This window comes from Lactuca sativa, chromosome 7 (assembly GCF_002870075.4).
Source record: "Lactuca sativa cultivar Salinas chromosome 7, Lsat_Salinas_v11, whole genome shotgun sequence".
NCBI classification, from domain to species: Eukaryota; Viridiplantae; Streptophyta; class Magnoliopsida; order Asterales; family Asteraceae; genus Lactuca; species Lactuca sativa.
In genome coordinates, this window is record NC_056629.2 from 187492339 (window position 1) to 187509370 (window position 17032).

At 34.7% G+C, this 17032-nt stretch overlaps 1 protein-coding gene across 1 annotated transcript; it reads left to right on the forward strand.

Moving 5' to 3' along the window:
* The first annotated feature begins 13037 nt into the window (after nt 1–13037).
* LOC111921536 (uncharacterized) lies at nt 13038–16683 on the forward strand. The gene is made up of 17 exons (XM_023917118.3): nt 13038–13193; nt 13283–13346; nt 13658–13766; nt 13860–13922; nt 14004–14107; nt 14190–14256; nt 14357–14428; nt 14531–14692; nt 14772–14845; nt 14926–15023; nt 15121–15231; nt 15330–15424; nt 15502–15639; nt 15930–15977; nt 16081–16195; nt 16278–16378; nt 16468–16683. The coding sequence occupies exons 1-17, from the start codon at nt 13121–13123 to the stop codon at nt 16555–16557; spliced, it is 1584 nt and encodes a 527-aa protein (XP_023772886.1). The 5' UTR covers nt 13038–13120; the 3' UTR covers nt 16558–16683.
* The last annotated feature ends 349 nt before the right edge of the window (nt 16684–17032 follow it).

Consider the following 17032-nt stretch of genomic DNA (forward strand, 5'->3'; position numbering starts at 1 on the left):
AACTTAAATAAAATAATAACTTTTTAAGTACTTCCACGTAGATCTTAAAAGCAAAAAAATGTTAACCTTAATAGGAAAAAAAACACACGACGTTTAGATAGAACTTCTACAAATCATATATTCATCAACAAAGGCATGGACATATGCTACAAAAAACTATCAAAGACCAAACCGACCTATCTCGCATCACAAGCAAAATAACTCAGACCCACAAAAACCAAAGATTGTAACGTCCAAAAAATTACAAAGAGGTTTTTCATTTTTTTTTGAAATAGTTTAAACAGTAAAAAAAATTACTTAAAATCCATAAGTGGCATTCATTTGTTCGAAACCATAATGTTATCGGAGTTGAAATTACAAAACAGCGGAAACGAAAATCTTCAATGTGTGTGTAGTCCCGTCAAGCTCTTCTCAAGAACAACCTGCAAAAAAATTTATCTACAACTATAAACATAAAGTTTAGTGAGTTATCAGTATACCACATATTATGGGCGTGTTTGGCACGGAGCTTTTGGAAGCGTTTGGGAGCTTCTAGCTTTTAGCTTTTGATAAAAGGCTCTAGTTTAAACAAAAAGCTTCGTTTGACAGTACGAGCGTTTAACTTTTAGTTTTAACAAAACGCTCCGATTCTAAAAGCTACTTCATGTAGCGTTTAACAAAACGCTCCTGAGCTTTTGAAAACAATTTCCATAATTACCCTTAAAAATATATATAATATATTTATTTATTTTTAACCAATTGTCCTTTTATGTAGTTTTATATATTTCAAAAGCTTCCAGCTACTTTTGCCAAACATTCATATAACAAATAAAAGCTACAGTTTCCCACTACCAGCTACCAGCTACACGCTACCAGCTAACCGCTACCCGCTTCCAACTAACAGCTATTTTTGCCAAACACGCCCTATATTATATATACAATGCGTCCACACAAAATCCTTGGCACTAACACCGACCTGCCAACTCTCCTATCAACAGACATATAACATACATAATAATCATACATAAAATAACAAGTCTATCCTAACCTCGAGCAAATGCTATGGGCCAAATCATAGTCTTACAGTCACTTCATGCCATGAGAAAAATCATGGTCTTTCCTTGTAATGCAAGGGGCTAAATCCTGGTCTTACATACAAATGTTAGGGGCCATATGTTGGTCTTTCATATAATTTCCATGGGTTAGATTCTGGTCTTTCATATAATTGTTAAGGATCAGATCCTGGTCTTTCATACAATACATATAAAGTCATATGTGGTTAGAGATCAGATAGACAGTCGGCCAGATGGTCCACCTTAAAGCAATAAATCAAACAAGAACCTGTTGGATTAGTGTCTAAGTCCATAACTATTTTTGTATGTACTTGACCCGATTATGAGCATGGTCCTTTTGGGTTACCTTCACCGTAGCAATATGTAGGATGATTTAAGGAGAGAAAGGTTTAAATATGATTTATTAATATATTATGAGAATAATATATTAAAGGAGAAATCATATTGTTTAATTAATATTAGTCAAGAATTAATTAAGAGTTAATTTTGTGGCTAAAAGAGATTAATTAAATTTAGGGGACTGGACTGCAATTATTGGATAATTGAGTTATTGGGCTAAGGAATGCTAAAGGAATAAGGGGTGAACGAAATTATGATGGGAGCCCATCATATTTTCGTCCATGGCCTTATCTAGAAGGTTCCATGGGCTGCTTAGAATTTAAGCTGTCCATTAGGGTTTTGACTGAAACCCTAGCAGCCCACACAAGTATATAAAGGACCCCTTAGGCTCCAAAAATGTGGATAACTGATTCTCTAGGGTTTCTAGTCGTTTTTGGGCAGCCTCCTTTCTTCTCCTCTTCATCCAAGTTGCATAAGGTGTTTGTGACTCCATTAGAGGTGCAGCACTTGAGGCACTAAGCTTTTGAAGCCAATCCAAGCAAGGAATTGATTGTTATTGCTATATAACAATCAAAGGTAATTCTATAAACCCTAATTCAGTTTATAATATGTTAGATCTAAGGTTATTAGTCTTGGATTCATAGCATGTACAATAGAGAAACCTAGATCCAAGCATTAGGGTTTGTATGAGCACATAGGATTGTTCTTATGCCTAAAACCCATCAGTGGTATCAGAGCCTTGATTGGTTTCTGTTGTATGTGATGCTGTGTGGTATTATTTACTGAAAAACGAGTTTTTTGCCTCTGCCCGACTCAACTCGGCGAGTCAGTATCTGGACTCGGTGAGTTGGCCCTACTCGGCGAGTCAGTGCGTCAGGCAGAGGGTATTTCAGGATTTAGCTGTTGTTTTGACTTGGATTTGATGCTTAAATTGTTTTATGAAGTTAAAATTCGAATTTTATCTTAATTATATGTTTATCCTTGCCAAAACAATAGATAATTTCAAATCTTTTAAATATTGGTTGTTTATGTGATAAATATGGATTATTTAAAGTTATTTGGTAATTATCTAATGACTAAAATAAGATTAGGTCAAATATAGATAATTATGTAATTAATTGTTTAATTTGAATTATTTGTTGTTTGATCCCTAATGTTTTGAAATGTTTCAAAACTTGCCCTCAAGTTTTGGAATTTAAAAGTTAATTAAAAGTTTAATTTTGAAATGTTAAATTCTAAAACCTTAGTAATTTGAAAAGTTCAAATCACACCTTTATGGTTTTATTAATAAATTAAAGTGTATAATTAAAAGTGATTTAAGAAACCCATAAAGTTTCGGTTTACATTTAATTAAATTAAAAGTATAATTTTACTAAATTAAACCACCTAGTATTTTAAAAGTGTAAAATACACCCTATACTATATATAACATTAAAAGTCTAATATTATATATATGTATGAGTAAACAGTCAGTCTTATCGTTAGTAGGCCTCATTCACGAAGCTGGTCTATAAGGAGTGTTTAAGGAAATTACCTATAAAATGGTGATTGAATGGGTATCCACTCTTACCCACCGCACTCTTGACTAGTGGAGGGTCGTTAGCCGAACGGGTAGGATAGGACAGAAACCTTCCATTATAAGTATAATGAAGTACAAAGTAACTAAATGCTTTTTCAAATTCCCAAATCATAGTTACTTTAGGCAAAATGTGAATTTGTATGCTAACCCATGGAATTTCACTTCATACCCTTGTCAAACGTTAGTGGAGCGTGTGTGGTTAACCGGCACACTAATTTGGGGATGACATTGGTGGCGAAGGGTGGCTCGATGCTTATCATAGATCAATGGAGCGTGTGTGGCTAACCGGCACATTGATTAGGTGATAGTAGCATTGGGCGCACCACGTGATTTGTATGGTTATTCACACCTTGTTTGTGATCCTCGGCATCCCAGTCACAAATAGTAGGGCATAATCGAGATTAAACATGCCATTGAAAAGTTCAATGAATCTCAAAAGATCTAGGAGTTTCAATTCATTTAAAACTTAAACTTCTTTTTCGTTTTTCATGGTGGAAATTGGTAAATCGTCATTTACCTACCTTCAAATATTTTGCAACTAGATTACAGCATCCCTCTTCTAGGTTGTAGAGTATTGTGTTGGATCCTAGCTTGATGTTTCATTTGGGTGTTGCATCAAGAATTCTAATCAACTTAACTTGAATTTTCTCCCGTTTTGTAGATGTCTACATCTTACAATGGTCTTCCCAAATCCTTTGGAACAAGCTTTCCAAATGAAGATGACGTTCCGAGATACAATCAAGGAAATGAGAGTCATGCTTCACTTCCTCCACCTCCTCCAATTGTTCTCCCTGACCCACAAGTTCAAAGGCTTGAAAAGTTCAAGCTCACTCAAGCCCTTTTGGAGAGTAAACACGAAGATGGGAAACCTGTGTGTGCACACGTCTTAGAGATGAAGTCACACATTGATAGGTTAAGCATGTTGGGTGTCGAGATTTCGAGCGAGTTGGCTGTTGACTGGGTTCTTCAGTCACTTCCTGAATCATATAGTGAGTTCGTTAGAGAGTACTATATGATGGACCACGACGTGACCCTAATTGATCTCACCTATTTGCTTATAGCTGCTGAATCAACAATGAATTGGCGTGCTGGTCAAGCAAATTTGTCTAGTGAATTAAACTCCCAAACTACAATGGACATTAGCAACATTGGAAGTCCAAAAAGAACTAAGTCTGTGATTGTCCGATGTGCTGTGCCAAAGGAGTCCATTTGCTTTTATTGCCAAGAGAAGGGGCATTGGAGACGAAGCTGCCCTAACTACCTGAAAGATCTAAGAGATGGGAGAGTCAAGACGTATGGCTCTACTTTAGGTGAAATCCATTGTCTAACTCTTTTGAGTTCCTATTCTAGATTCTTAATACATGATGTGATAAGATTACATTTTGATGTTTTGTAGGATCGAAGAAAAGAGAGGAAGCTTGAGAAAAGAAGTGAGTTGAATCTAATCATGAAGAAATGGATTTCGATCGCATTACTTGAAGAATGGATTCTTGAGCTACTACTTGGAGTTAGAATAGATTGTTAAGAAATATGTAATAACATAGTTTTTCAATTGAACTGCATTGTAAGGACAAAATTTTTTCCGCAATAAAATGAATTTTGATTTTATCTTATTTATTTATCCTTGCGATGGCATGTATGAAAAATTGATGTTTGAATGTTTCTATTATTAGCAATAATGGATTTGATTCTTAATTGTATTATTTGTGGAAGTGTCAAGAGTTTACCAAATAGGGAGAGTTTCTCATTCCCCAAGTTTCAAGTGGACAGAAACTTGGAATCATGCAATGTGTATTGTATGATGAATGAAAAACTTTCACATTTGGGGAATTTAGGCTAATTCTTTAACAAAGTGTCAATTGAAGGACTAAGAGATCAAGTACACTAGGTTGTGCATTGATCAAGTCCACCACAAGAGTGACAAAGATATTCGTCATGATTTACTAAAGTTTAGTAAATATGATTATACTTATAAGATTAAGTGTAATTCTAAGTTGATTGAAAGAGTTTCAATGAATAGTAGAACGAATAAAGAAGAATCAAGTAGGCAGAAAGATAAAAGTTTCTCTATTCTTAGAGTCAAGATTGTGACAAGTTTTAAGTAGGTTTGTAACACTCATCAAATGTGAAATTTGGAAAAGTTTTCTTATTCTTGCACATTTGAAATTGGTAAGTTGTGCTGTCTTGGATAAGACAAAGACCAACTAGGACCAATTATGTGAAGTGTTTTGTCTTGATAAGAACTACACTAACTCTTGAATATTTGGTTTGTCAAGAAATGTTTCTTGACAAGAGAATCTTATATGTCAAGGAGTCAGTGGGAGTCTTAATGGTCTTGAAAGGTTTCAAGAACAGGTCAAGAATAAACCTTATCGATCATCACTAGCACACGACTTGAGGTTTACAACCTATCGTGCTGACATTTTTTTGTTTCTGTGCCATTCCAATTGAGTTAATTGTGTATGTGAGTTCTATGAGTTCTCATTTGAATGCATACTAGCGCCTTAGTCCATGGAAAGTACATTGATATGAAAGGACAAGGTACTAAATTACTTGGAAGACATGGTGGGCACTCGTGTTACCATAAGGCGAGAAATCAAGATTAAGAAAGTTCAATCCATATGAGTTTGGATTTGTCACAAACTTTGGTTTTGGCAAATTCACATGGATAGGAACTCATACACCATAAAATCTAAGTGTCATAAGATTCCCTCCTTCATGAAAATGACTGTGAGGAAATGTTTTCACTAAGAAAGGTTTAAGAGGATAGTGATTGTGAAAATTGTGTTCTCAAATTCGATTATGGTTACGACATCCCTTTCTATAGTTCGAATTGTGAGATTTGGCAATTAGTTTGAACATTTGGAACTTAGTAACATAAGTTCTAGATTGTTTAAACACACATATGAGCTATCTAAGGCAAAGGTGTATAAGTTTAAGAAGCTTAGATAAAGGCTTATCGAAGCATATGGTATTAGAAATATGAATTTCAGAAATTCAATAGGCATTGTTTTCTGGAAGTTCATTTATTTTATGAATACATGTCAAAGCTAGTGGGAGCATAAGTGTTATGCTTATATGATAATAATCATCATGATAGTGGGAGCATAAGTGTTATGATTGTATGATTATTATGGCGAATATTGCAAGTTAACAATATTAATTATAAAAAAACAAAGATTCAATTTGCAAAGTTGCATGGGTTGAAAAATTGTTTCTGCTATAATTAAGGGAGAGAATATTATACTCCGTTTCAAAATCTAAAGCTTAGATTAAGAAATTTTAATATTTTCAGTCAAAGGATACATTGTGTGTTCTTAAAATTCGATTATGATTACAGCATCCCTCTTCATAGTTCGAATTGTGAGAACATGACACATAAAATATTATGGCAAAAGATTGGTAACGTATCATATCTTTATGTAAGACATTATGCATCGTGTCCCATACGCTTCGGGTATAGGATCGATTGCAAATGCTATAGTATTTTACCATTCTAAATTTTTTCCAAATGTCTAGCGCATTGAGAGGGAAAAAGGACTAGAATTGGTTTTGACTAAAATAATTAAACAACTATCAAAGGACGATCCAAAGTTCGCTGAGGATTGGTTGCTTGTGAGTAGTTGGGAGTATGGTATTGGATGGACCATATCGACATTATTATGAATAGATAAGATTCTATTAAGAATGAGTTGTCATATGGCAAATGTGGAAATGTTTCCATATTGGGAGTTGGATATTGAGATTCTGTGTCTATATTAGAAAAACTTTATGCAAGAAGGATGTTCAAAGGAATGTACTTTGAATGTGAGACTTCACGTCTATGGAATTGTCTTGTAACAAATTCCGATAGAGTACTTCATAATTTCATTAGCCAAGTCTTGGTGACTTTTGTGCTATGACTTTACCGAAGGATCGTTGCATAAGATGTTAGAATCTAGCATATTCTAATAGTAGCAAAGAACCTTGCGTTCTTACACTAATGATAAGGATTGGGAATTGAGAAAGGAGCATCATTGGAAAAGTTCTCAATTGATCTATTTCACAAAGCATGGACCATAGGAAACAAAGTGCGCATGCTTGGAGCATGGGACACTTGTTGTTGTAATTCAAGTAATGAGTTGATTATTCGAAACATTAAATGATAAATAATGAGTAATCAATATGGTGGATAAATAGAAGTGTTTTATTTACACTCACAAGTTTGGGGCCATATAGGATTAAGTATTATTGTTATGTTTCAGTTTGCATGTTTTGACTTCCAGAATAACTAGGTTATTCAAACATCCACAGTCGGTCATACGTTGGGAGTAGGTATGAAGGAAGACTCTCATGAATCTGTCTGTAGATTGTCTGAAGTGTTTAAACATAGCACAAGTTTGCTGCAGAGTTCATAAGTGCTTTGATAAGATTAGAGTATTAGATTAAACCCACGCTCACTTGGATCACTTCATGGATTTATCACGAATGATTAGTGAGACGATAATATTGTATATTCTTGAAACCGAGACATGTGAGTTGTTATTTGTTGGTCGGTTGCACATTGATAATAAGTAAACGCACCAGTAACTTGGTGTTATAAAACTTATTGTTGTGTGTAATTCGATCAATAAATGCAAGCAAACATTTGAGTCGAAGTTTATCCATTCCTTTTACCCAAAGTGGGATAAAAGCGATATCTATAGGCCTCTCGATGATTTAGTGATGACACCTAAGCACTTGGCCAAGCCAGGACTAAGTTGATGTGTTCAATTGTAGTCTGTTATCAGTCGTCATAAATCGGAAGTCGGGAAACAGTATAGAGAGAATGATTGAAATTCATGTCTTATGTCTATACGATATCTTGAGAATGGAGGAATATATAATCCCTTATCTAGAGGACACGCTATCTGATAAGATCAGAGTTGACAGCGGCTTTTGAAAGCTATGATTGCTGATCAGGTTCTGAAGTCATACGGAAAATAGTTATTAGACTTATCCAAGTGGGAGACTGTTGGATTAGTATCTAAGTCCATAACTATTTTGGTATGTACTTGACCCGATTATGATCATGGTCCTTTTGGGTTGCCTTCACCATAGCAATATGTAGGATGATTTAAGGAGAGAAAGGTTTAAATATGATTTATTAATATATTGTGAGAATAATATATTAAAGGAGAAATCATATTGTTTAATTAATATTAGTCAAGAATTAATTAAGAGTTAATTTTGTGGCTAAAAGAGATTAATTAAATTTAGGGGACTGGACTGCAATTATTGGATAATTGAGTTATTGGGCTAAGGAATGCTAAAGGAATAAGGGGTGAACGAAATTATGATGGGAGCCCATCATATTTTTGTCCATGGCCTTATCCAGAAGGTTCCATGGGCTGCTTAGAGTTTAAGTTGTCCATTAGGGTTTTGATTGAAACCCTAGCAGCCCACACAAGTATATAAAGGATCCCTTAGGCTCCAAAAACGTGGATAACTGATTCTCTAGGGTTTCTAGTCGTTTTTGAGCAGCCTCCTTTCTTCTCCTCTTCATCCAAGTTGCATAAGGTGTTTGTGACTCCATTAGAGGTGCAGCACTTGAGGCACTAAGCTTTTAAAGCCAATCCAAGCAAGGAATTGATTGTTATTGCTATATAACAATCAAAGGTAATTCTGTAAACCCTAATTCAGTTTATAATATGTTAGATCTAAGGTTATTAGTCTTGGATTCATAGCATGTACAATAGAGAAACCTAGATCCAAGCATTAGGGTTTGTATGAGCACATAGGATTGTTCTTATGCCTAAAAACCATCAGAACCATGCTTAGGGATTTAGACCAAGAGTTCTCAGGCTATCCAACTTAACCACCTAATAACATTGCCCAAATCAATCATGACAATATCATTTAGTCCATAGACAATACCCTACCAGTCATAGCATACTATGACACCAAGTGTCCTATACTATACATGCATAACAAGGAATTATCATAGTCAGCTAGCAAACTTTTACTCTAACAGTACTTCTCTCCTATCATGCAAAGGATATACAATGTCATACGTGGCATAAAGAGAAAACTCACTTAAATCGCAGAAATGGAGAAGCATATCAACACTCTCACTTCTTGCACTGATTAATCTCACGAACCGCCTACCACCAAATAAGGATAAATTTTTGGTCATGATTTTAGGAATGTTACAACCCTATAGACAGTCGCATATCTGATCCTACCCTAAGCCCTGCATCAAACAAGAATAGGAAATAAGGCCAAACCAAATATTCTCAGGCTATAGAATCTTAGTTATGTACAACTATGATGCATACACTAAGCAACTACAGTAATGATGTCAATTCCATATAAAGAAGAACCCTAGGCTATCATGCATCATATAACCATGCAATTCTATCATGCAATTTCTAAAGATTCTTAGCCTATCACTAGCATGTTGTTCTAACATATCACAATATCAAATAATAGTGTGATAATTTGGGGTCTACACTGGCTCCAACTGATCGTACACATCGCATCCTCCTTGATTACTTTGAAAACAATTTGAAAATCATTTTTTTTAAATATTTTTCCTTAGTTTGAGACTGGATTCACACGAGTTTTCCTCCAATTCACTCAAATCAAGGCTCTGATACCAACTTGTAACATCCTAAAAATTTCAACAAATTTAAACCTTTCAAAAGCGACCTATTTATTAATAAAAGTGTTTACAAACTATTATTTCCAAAACATTATTTAAAAACCAGAATCTCCTAAGATCCAATCAGTTGTAAAACCAAGGATGTGTACGGTCACACCTTCGTCTTGCCGCAGTCCACCGAAGTACCTGAAACCATAAACTAACACTGTAAGCACAAAGCTTAGTGAGTCCCCCCCCCCAAATACCACCATATAAACATAATAACAAACAACATACATACAGAGCCTTCAACCTGACTGGAACGCTTCACCGGACATACATACTATCTGGACTACTCATAGAACCTTCAGCATGATTGGTACGCCTCGCCGGGTCTTCAGCCTATCTGGAACGTTCTCTGGGCCTTCAGCCTGACTGGTACGCCCCTTAGGCCTGCAGTCTATCTGAGATGCCCTGGGTCTCTTGGCCTTCACTCTACACTGGTCCGCCTCAACCCAACTACACACAACATGTCGACATATACATATCCAATAAACATACAAGCCCAGTAAACCATAACAACATATCGATATAAACATTACCGAGTTTGTTGACTGACATCACAAAGCAGTATAGTCTCAACCCACCCACACGACGACGACATATAGAATAGATAAACATATATCCAGCAAACAAATAACAGGATGATCTATCGATCACTAAGCATAACATCATCCTATATACCAGGATATAGATCTAACAGATCACTACAACATACCAATATGGAATAAAATAGGATAACAATCCAATGGGCCGACCTTGGTGCCTTCGACCCGAAAGTACAATGAGGAAAACTCACCTCACAAACTGAACAGAAGCTGATAAGGTCCCGACTTCGAATCTTAGTTCTCAAACCAACACCTACTCCAACCAAATGACCAATATCCATCAAAATCCAAAAATACCCAAAATACCCTTAAGCCAAACTTGGTCAAGGTCAAAGTCAACTGATCAAACTCATTGAGCCAACTGAGTCGAACTAACCGAGTCAACTCGACCAAGTCAACTCAGGGTGCGTACACGGGGCGAACTCTAGAGGTACGTCGGGTGCACGTAGCTTCGCATGTTGACCACCATTGGGGTGGTTGACCGAGTACGCGGGGCGTACCCTCGCAAATCCAAAAATTCCATTAAGAGCTTAATGGTTTAAGCTCTTACGTCCAAACTTTAGATCCATGGCTAAAATCCTCCTAAGAGTCATAAAGTCTCCAACTTTATGACCTAGGATATCCAATAAGTGTTTAACACAAGGTCTTATTCCATTAAGACCTTCTAAATGATGCATGAGGCAAAACTAGCCATTTGGAACACATTTTATGACTTAAAACCCCATAGGGTCTGAAAGGACAACTCAAAGGTCAAGAACAGGCCATGTTCAAGATCTAACCTTTTGGGACCAAAAAGCTCCATAAAGACATCCAAAACTAGATCTATATGCTAGAGGGATAAAGTTGCAAGCTTTATACCTCAGGAAGGTTGCAAATGATGTAGAAATCCCAGATCCAAATGCTTCCCTCCTTCATGATGAGCTTGGTTTCCTTCCATCTTCTTCTAAGGCACCAAATACACACACTAAGCTTGTAAAGGCTTCTTAGGGTGAAACTAGGGTTGCACAAACGTATGAGAAGGATGTAGGCAGATAAGGTGGATGGAATGATGCCATAAGAGTGCTTAAATACAAGACACACCCTAAAATTTAGGGTTTCCTTAACTGGCAAGTACGCACAACGTACTAGGGCGCACTCACACCCTAATACGCTCAACGTATACCACATACGCATGGCGTACTCCCAAGGCCAAATTACGAAAATGTCACTAGAGCTTCTTTTGCACATTTTATTGAACTTAGGGACCAAAATGTAATACATCTAAATATAAGGATCAACAATGGAAGTACTTCAAAACCAGATTTTACAAAACACGACTTCAAAATAGAAGGTACTTGCATCCTACAACATTGTATTGTTAACATTTTTCTTATTAACACATTGTTTTTGAAAAATCTACCTAATTGTAGCATGAAACTTTTAATATTTCGTTTATTAATGTAGGAATTTGGATTTAAAAAACCTACCTAATTTCACCTTGTTGTTAGGAATTTGGATTTCAAAATGGAATATAAAGGATTTTTTGTTTTATCGAGAAACCCTCTATTGTTTTTTTGATTGTGTTCGTGGCCATTGCTAACATCACTACATCAGTTTCTTAATGTTTAGTTTGCTATTTCTTTTAAGAGAATTTAGAAAGCTTTATTTGTCAAAAGTTCTATGGCTTGCATGAAGTATAGATAGTCTCAAATCGTCATAAATGTAGTTGGGATCCTTTTATTTTACTTGCAATTATACTATTTTGGAATCAAAGGAAGATGTGATGTTATGGTTTTGATATGCAAATATCTTTATTTAATAAAAATAAAATAAACATGAACATTTTTCATAACTACCCATTAAATTCATTAGTAATTATTATTACGCCTATTAAGCTTCAAAGTTCTTTTTTTTTACCTTACATATGCGTGTAGTACACGAGTTATCACCTAGTAAATAATCAATAAATTTGTACAAACATAGGAAGCACTCTCCTAAAAATATATAAATTTATGATAAGTTAGAGAAACGTCAAAAGTCAGGTAGACACGAACCGTTCCAACTCATTACCATTTGAAAATCGAAGCAATGATCATTATTTTTGTTTCCTAAACATGCACATACGTACATAAATGTTAGAAGAAACATCAAACTGAGTGTTGAATTTGGGTGTCAAGTTTGTTTCTTTCAACTTCATACATTAAAATGGAATTACGCACAGGAAAGTAGTAAGACTGATCCACTAGCATAAGCTTCTTATTTTCCTATCACAGCTTCAATTTATTCGATTGCTAACATTATTAAGCATCACATTTACTTTAGACATGGAAAGTGGAAATGAATTCATGGCAACTTTGAAAATAATTTCAAAACATAATAACCTTAAAAACAATTATCTAGAATCGCAAAATCAAAGCTTAAAAGGCAAAATAACAACTTCGAAGGCAATTATCTTGACTTTTTTCAATTAGCTTTAATATAAAAATCCATAAACTTGATCTATGGGCATGCTTCTTCCTATGCTAAAGTCGGATCTCTTTTACGCTTATACACCATCAATCGCCCACAAACCAACACAACGTATCACAAGCTTATTTTAAAAATAAAGAAAACTTGAAATAAAATAATAGGGTTAAGTTACCTTGCTAAAAAGATATAAATTGAAATATGTTTGGATAATGGACCAAACACGATAAAAATGGCATAGCACGTGGACCATTTTATACAACCAAACGCCACCTATCCACAGGCCGGGTCCGGATCCGGATCCTGATCCTCTCGCCCCAAATAGGAAAATTGAAGCGGTGGGTTTTTGGATTACTTTGCAAGAAAAGTGGCAACACGGGGGTTTATGATCGATTTACGATTCTTTTAATTTCTTACTACAACTGATTTCACAGCAATGGAGGAAGAATACTCTTTCGTTGATACTTCGAAACTGCTCCAAGCAGCATCTGACTTCTCGTTTGATCCTGGTTTGCTTACAGATTACTCTTGCTTTCTGTTTAATTAACTGTTCTTAATGTTTCTCAAAAGATTTTTGGTTCGTTGTTGTAACTTTTAGGTACTCGGTCAGAAGCTGCTGTGAAGGAATTTCTCGCTTCTTTTCCCCTTCCGGTGATCATCAAGTAGTGTCTCAATCTGTTTTTTCTGCTTTTATCCTTGTTATTTTGTTCTCTGTCGTGAAATGAAGTAGCGTTTTGGGGATGAAGTCTGTTTTCCGATGAAAATCTTACAGATTGATCTTACTTTGCGTTTACTTTTTCACTTCATTTGCTAGTTATTTACTCATTCATTTCAAAAATTGATAAAATCCATGGTTCTACATGTTGAACTTGAGCAAATTCCACGTAAAGTAGGGCTAGTCTTTGAGATTTTCTTATTGCCAAATTGACTCTAACTATTTGAAATTTAAGAAAAGTGAATATGTTAATTGCAGTGCTTTGCAAACCAAAGGAGATGTGCCTGGTTTGGAGGATGCACTGATTGATTGTCTAGAAAAGATATTCAAAACAAAATATGGAGCTTCCCTTATCCCACATTTCATGGTATGTCTTCTGTCGTTCATATTTGCCTAAGAACCATGTAACTGATCTTAATTCTTACATTACATTCTTAATTTACTTTCTCTTCTTATTTAGCCATTCATTCTGGTTGGCCTTCAAGCATACTCTCAGAGAGTCAGGACCTTGTCATGTGAAACGGTATATTACTCTCCATAACATATTCTTGTCACTATATAATCAAAATTTCATGCTGTTTGTAAATTTTCATTATATACTCAGATCTCCAGCCTTTTGAAGAATCTTGAAGATACTTCTGGTTTAGCCACTTCACTAATCAAAGAAAATGGCGTGTATCCACTTTTACTTGATTGTCTTGTTGATGGGTGAGATAAGACTCTGAAATTTTCAATTTTTTTTTTTAAAACTTTGTTTAAATATCCTTATTTATCTACTTTTTTGCTCTAGTGATGAACAAGTAGCTGTTGCTGCAACAGATTCAATCAGGGATCTAGCATGCTCTCAACAAGGGATTGTGAGTTTAATCTTTCTGATTTATTGATTATAAACTTATAATATAATTCTTATCTAATATTCTTTTACTATTATTATTAAAGGTTTTGATATTTTTTTAGGAAATCATATTCCCAGCTACACCCAATGAAGCTACAGATATTACAAATTTAGCTGCAAGATGTTCATCACTGGTATTGTAAATTTGTAATACTATTATTAGTATTTTACTATTTATTATAAATGTAAGTTTTTATATAATTTCCATCTCTCATATTTTAAATATTTCCTCTCAGGGGCGTGTTCGGGTTTTGGCATTGATAGTGAAGCTGTTTTCTACTTCAAATGCAGTTGCATCTTTAGTTTACAACTCAAATCTTCTTGGCCTCTTAGAGGCAGAAGTTCGCAATGTTAATGATACACTCGCAACCTTGAGTGTTTTGGAACTTCTTTATGAGGTTTATTTACCATTCTGCCCTTGTGTTAAGCACCTCTTCAAATTCATTTTCTTTAATCATTTCTTATTTATGTATCAAGTTGGCTGAGGTTCAACATGGAATGGAATATGTTCTACGCACCAATATTTTGCAGCTACTTATTTCCATAATCAGGTAAAAAAAGCTTTTAAGTTCTATAAAAATATATATATTTTTTTATAATTTTGTTAACTCTATATTATTTTTTTTTATAGAAATTCTACTGCTGAATCAATGTTGAGATCAAGGGCAATGATGATAAGTGGACGACTTTTATCCAAAGAGAATGTTCTCATGTTTATAGATGAATCCAGTATCTCTCTCAATTCAAATGATTTTCTCTTTGTGTATGTGTGTGTGTGTGTGTGAAATTATGATATTTAATTTTATATAATTTTTTTTTGATGTAGGTATAAAAGCTGTGATTTCAGCCATTGATGAAAGGCTTTCAGTGTTGGATAATAGTCAAGATGCAGATGAATGTGAATGTGGTCTTGAAGCAATGGGGCAAATAGGGTCATGTAAGTAATTTGATAAATCTATATAAGCATTTAAAATTATTATTTTTTTTTTTAAAATTTCATTTAATGGTTCTTATATTTTCTAAATGTGATTCTAGCAACACAAGGGGCTGTTTTGTTGATATCAAACACATCTGCTGCTAGACGTGTTGTTAATGCTGCATTTGATCTGCATGGGCGTGGAAAACAACTGGTTAGCTTTTTCCATTATTCCGATTTTACCCTTCGTGCTATTTTTTAATAAAAAATTTTTTAATGAAAAAACAACAGGCTGCGTTGCATTCTCTTGGGAATATTGTGGGAGGAACTCGCCCTGAAAACAACAAATTACTGAATGCGGATTCTGAAGAAAGCCTTAAAAGATTAATATATGAAACAGCATCCAACACTCCAAAACTTATTCCATCTGTTAGTTTTTTTTTTCAATTCAGCCCATAAGATTAGAGTAAATTACATTTTTGGTCCCTGTTCCAATGAAAATGACTACTTTGGTCCTTGAGTTAAACTGATTTTGCAATTTTGGTCCCAAAAGTAGTCATTTACTCATTTTGTTGGAACCGGGACTAAAAATGTTAAAAAAATTACTAGAGAAAGCTTTTAGGGACCAAAATTGCAAAAATCAGCTTTAGTTAGGGACTAAAAATATAATTTACTTAAAAGGTTATAATAATGTATTCATACTTGGTTTCATGTGTCAGGGACTTGTTCTCTCGATTCTCAAACTCGAGTCTGAATTTCGTATTGCGGTGAGATTTTTTTATTTTTATTTTTTTTTTAAATATCATGAGTTTAATTATTATTTAAAAAAATATATATTTGATTAATGGGGATATAATTTGCATTTTGTAGGGTTATAGAATGATATCAGGATTGGGTGCTAGACCATGGTTTCTAGTGGAGATATGTTCCAGACAAGAGATAATAAAGATATTGACGGATTCGTTTACAGAAACAACTAAAATAGGTAATTAATTTTCATTGGATCCTTTTTATTACTTATTTGGATTTTTTTTTTTTTTTTAATTTCATTGAATTTTACTTTTAAGGCATGGAGGCTAGATATAATTGTGTTGAGGCGATCTATAAGGCTCTTTCATCATCATCAAAGTTTCTGAACGATCCGGCTCTTTCTGGGACAGCCGAAAAGGTTGGTTTTCTTTTCAGTAGTACAACTTGTGTACATTTATGACAGACTTTATCTATTTTTAAAGTTTTTATATATTTTTTTAATTGCAGCTGGTGGAGGCTATTAGAAAGGGCCCATATCTTGCGAAAGGAAGACAAAGGGAAGCCCAACCTGAGGTGGCAACGGCTGACAGATTTTAGTTTTTTCTTGATGTTGAAAAGTGGCTGTTGAAGTCAACCAAAACTTTTTACTGTGTATGACACTGACACAAAATGTTGTAGTCGAACAAAATTTGGAGGATTAAATAGTTTGATGAGTTTTTCTGATGCTGGCAGGAGATATATTGATAATATGTGCTTTGTGAGTGTATACTATGCAGTACTTGTTTATATATGTATTTAATTCCGCATTCTGTGAATAAATAGTTCTTAAAGGAGAAAAGAGTTTTTGAGAAAGAGAGCAGTAGAGAAGTCAGCTAGTGCACTTAGACAGGAGTTGAATACACCATTCAAGAATTGTTTTGGATCCAATCCATAGGAATCAATAGAAAAGTCAAATCTCTTATGATACACCAGATCCGGCTCGGTTATTGATAGAGTGAATAAATCTGTCAGTTCTTGAAATCTCTCTTCTGATTCAAAATCGTGCTGGTTAGTAGCTTTCTAAATCTCGAGA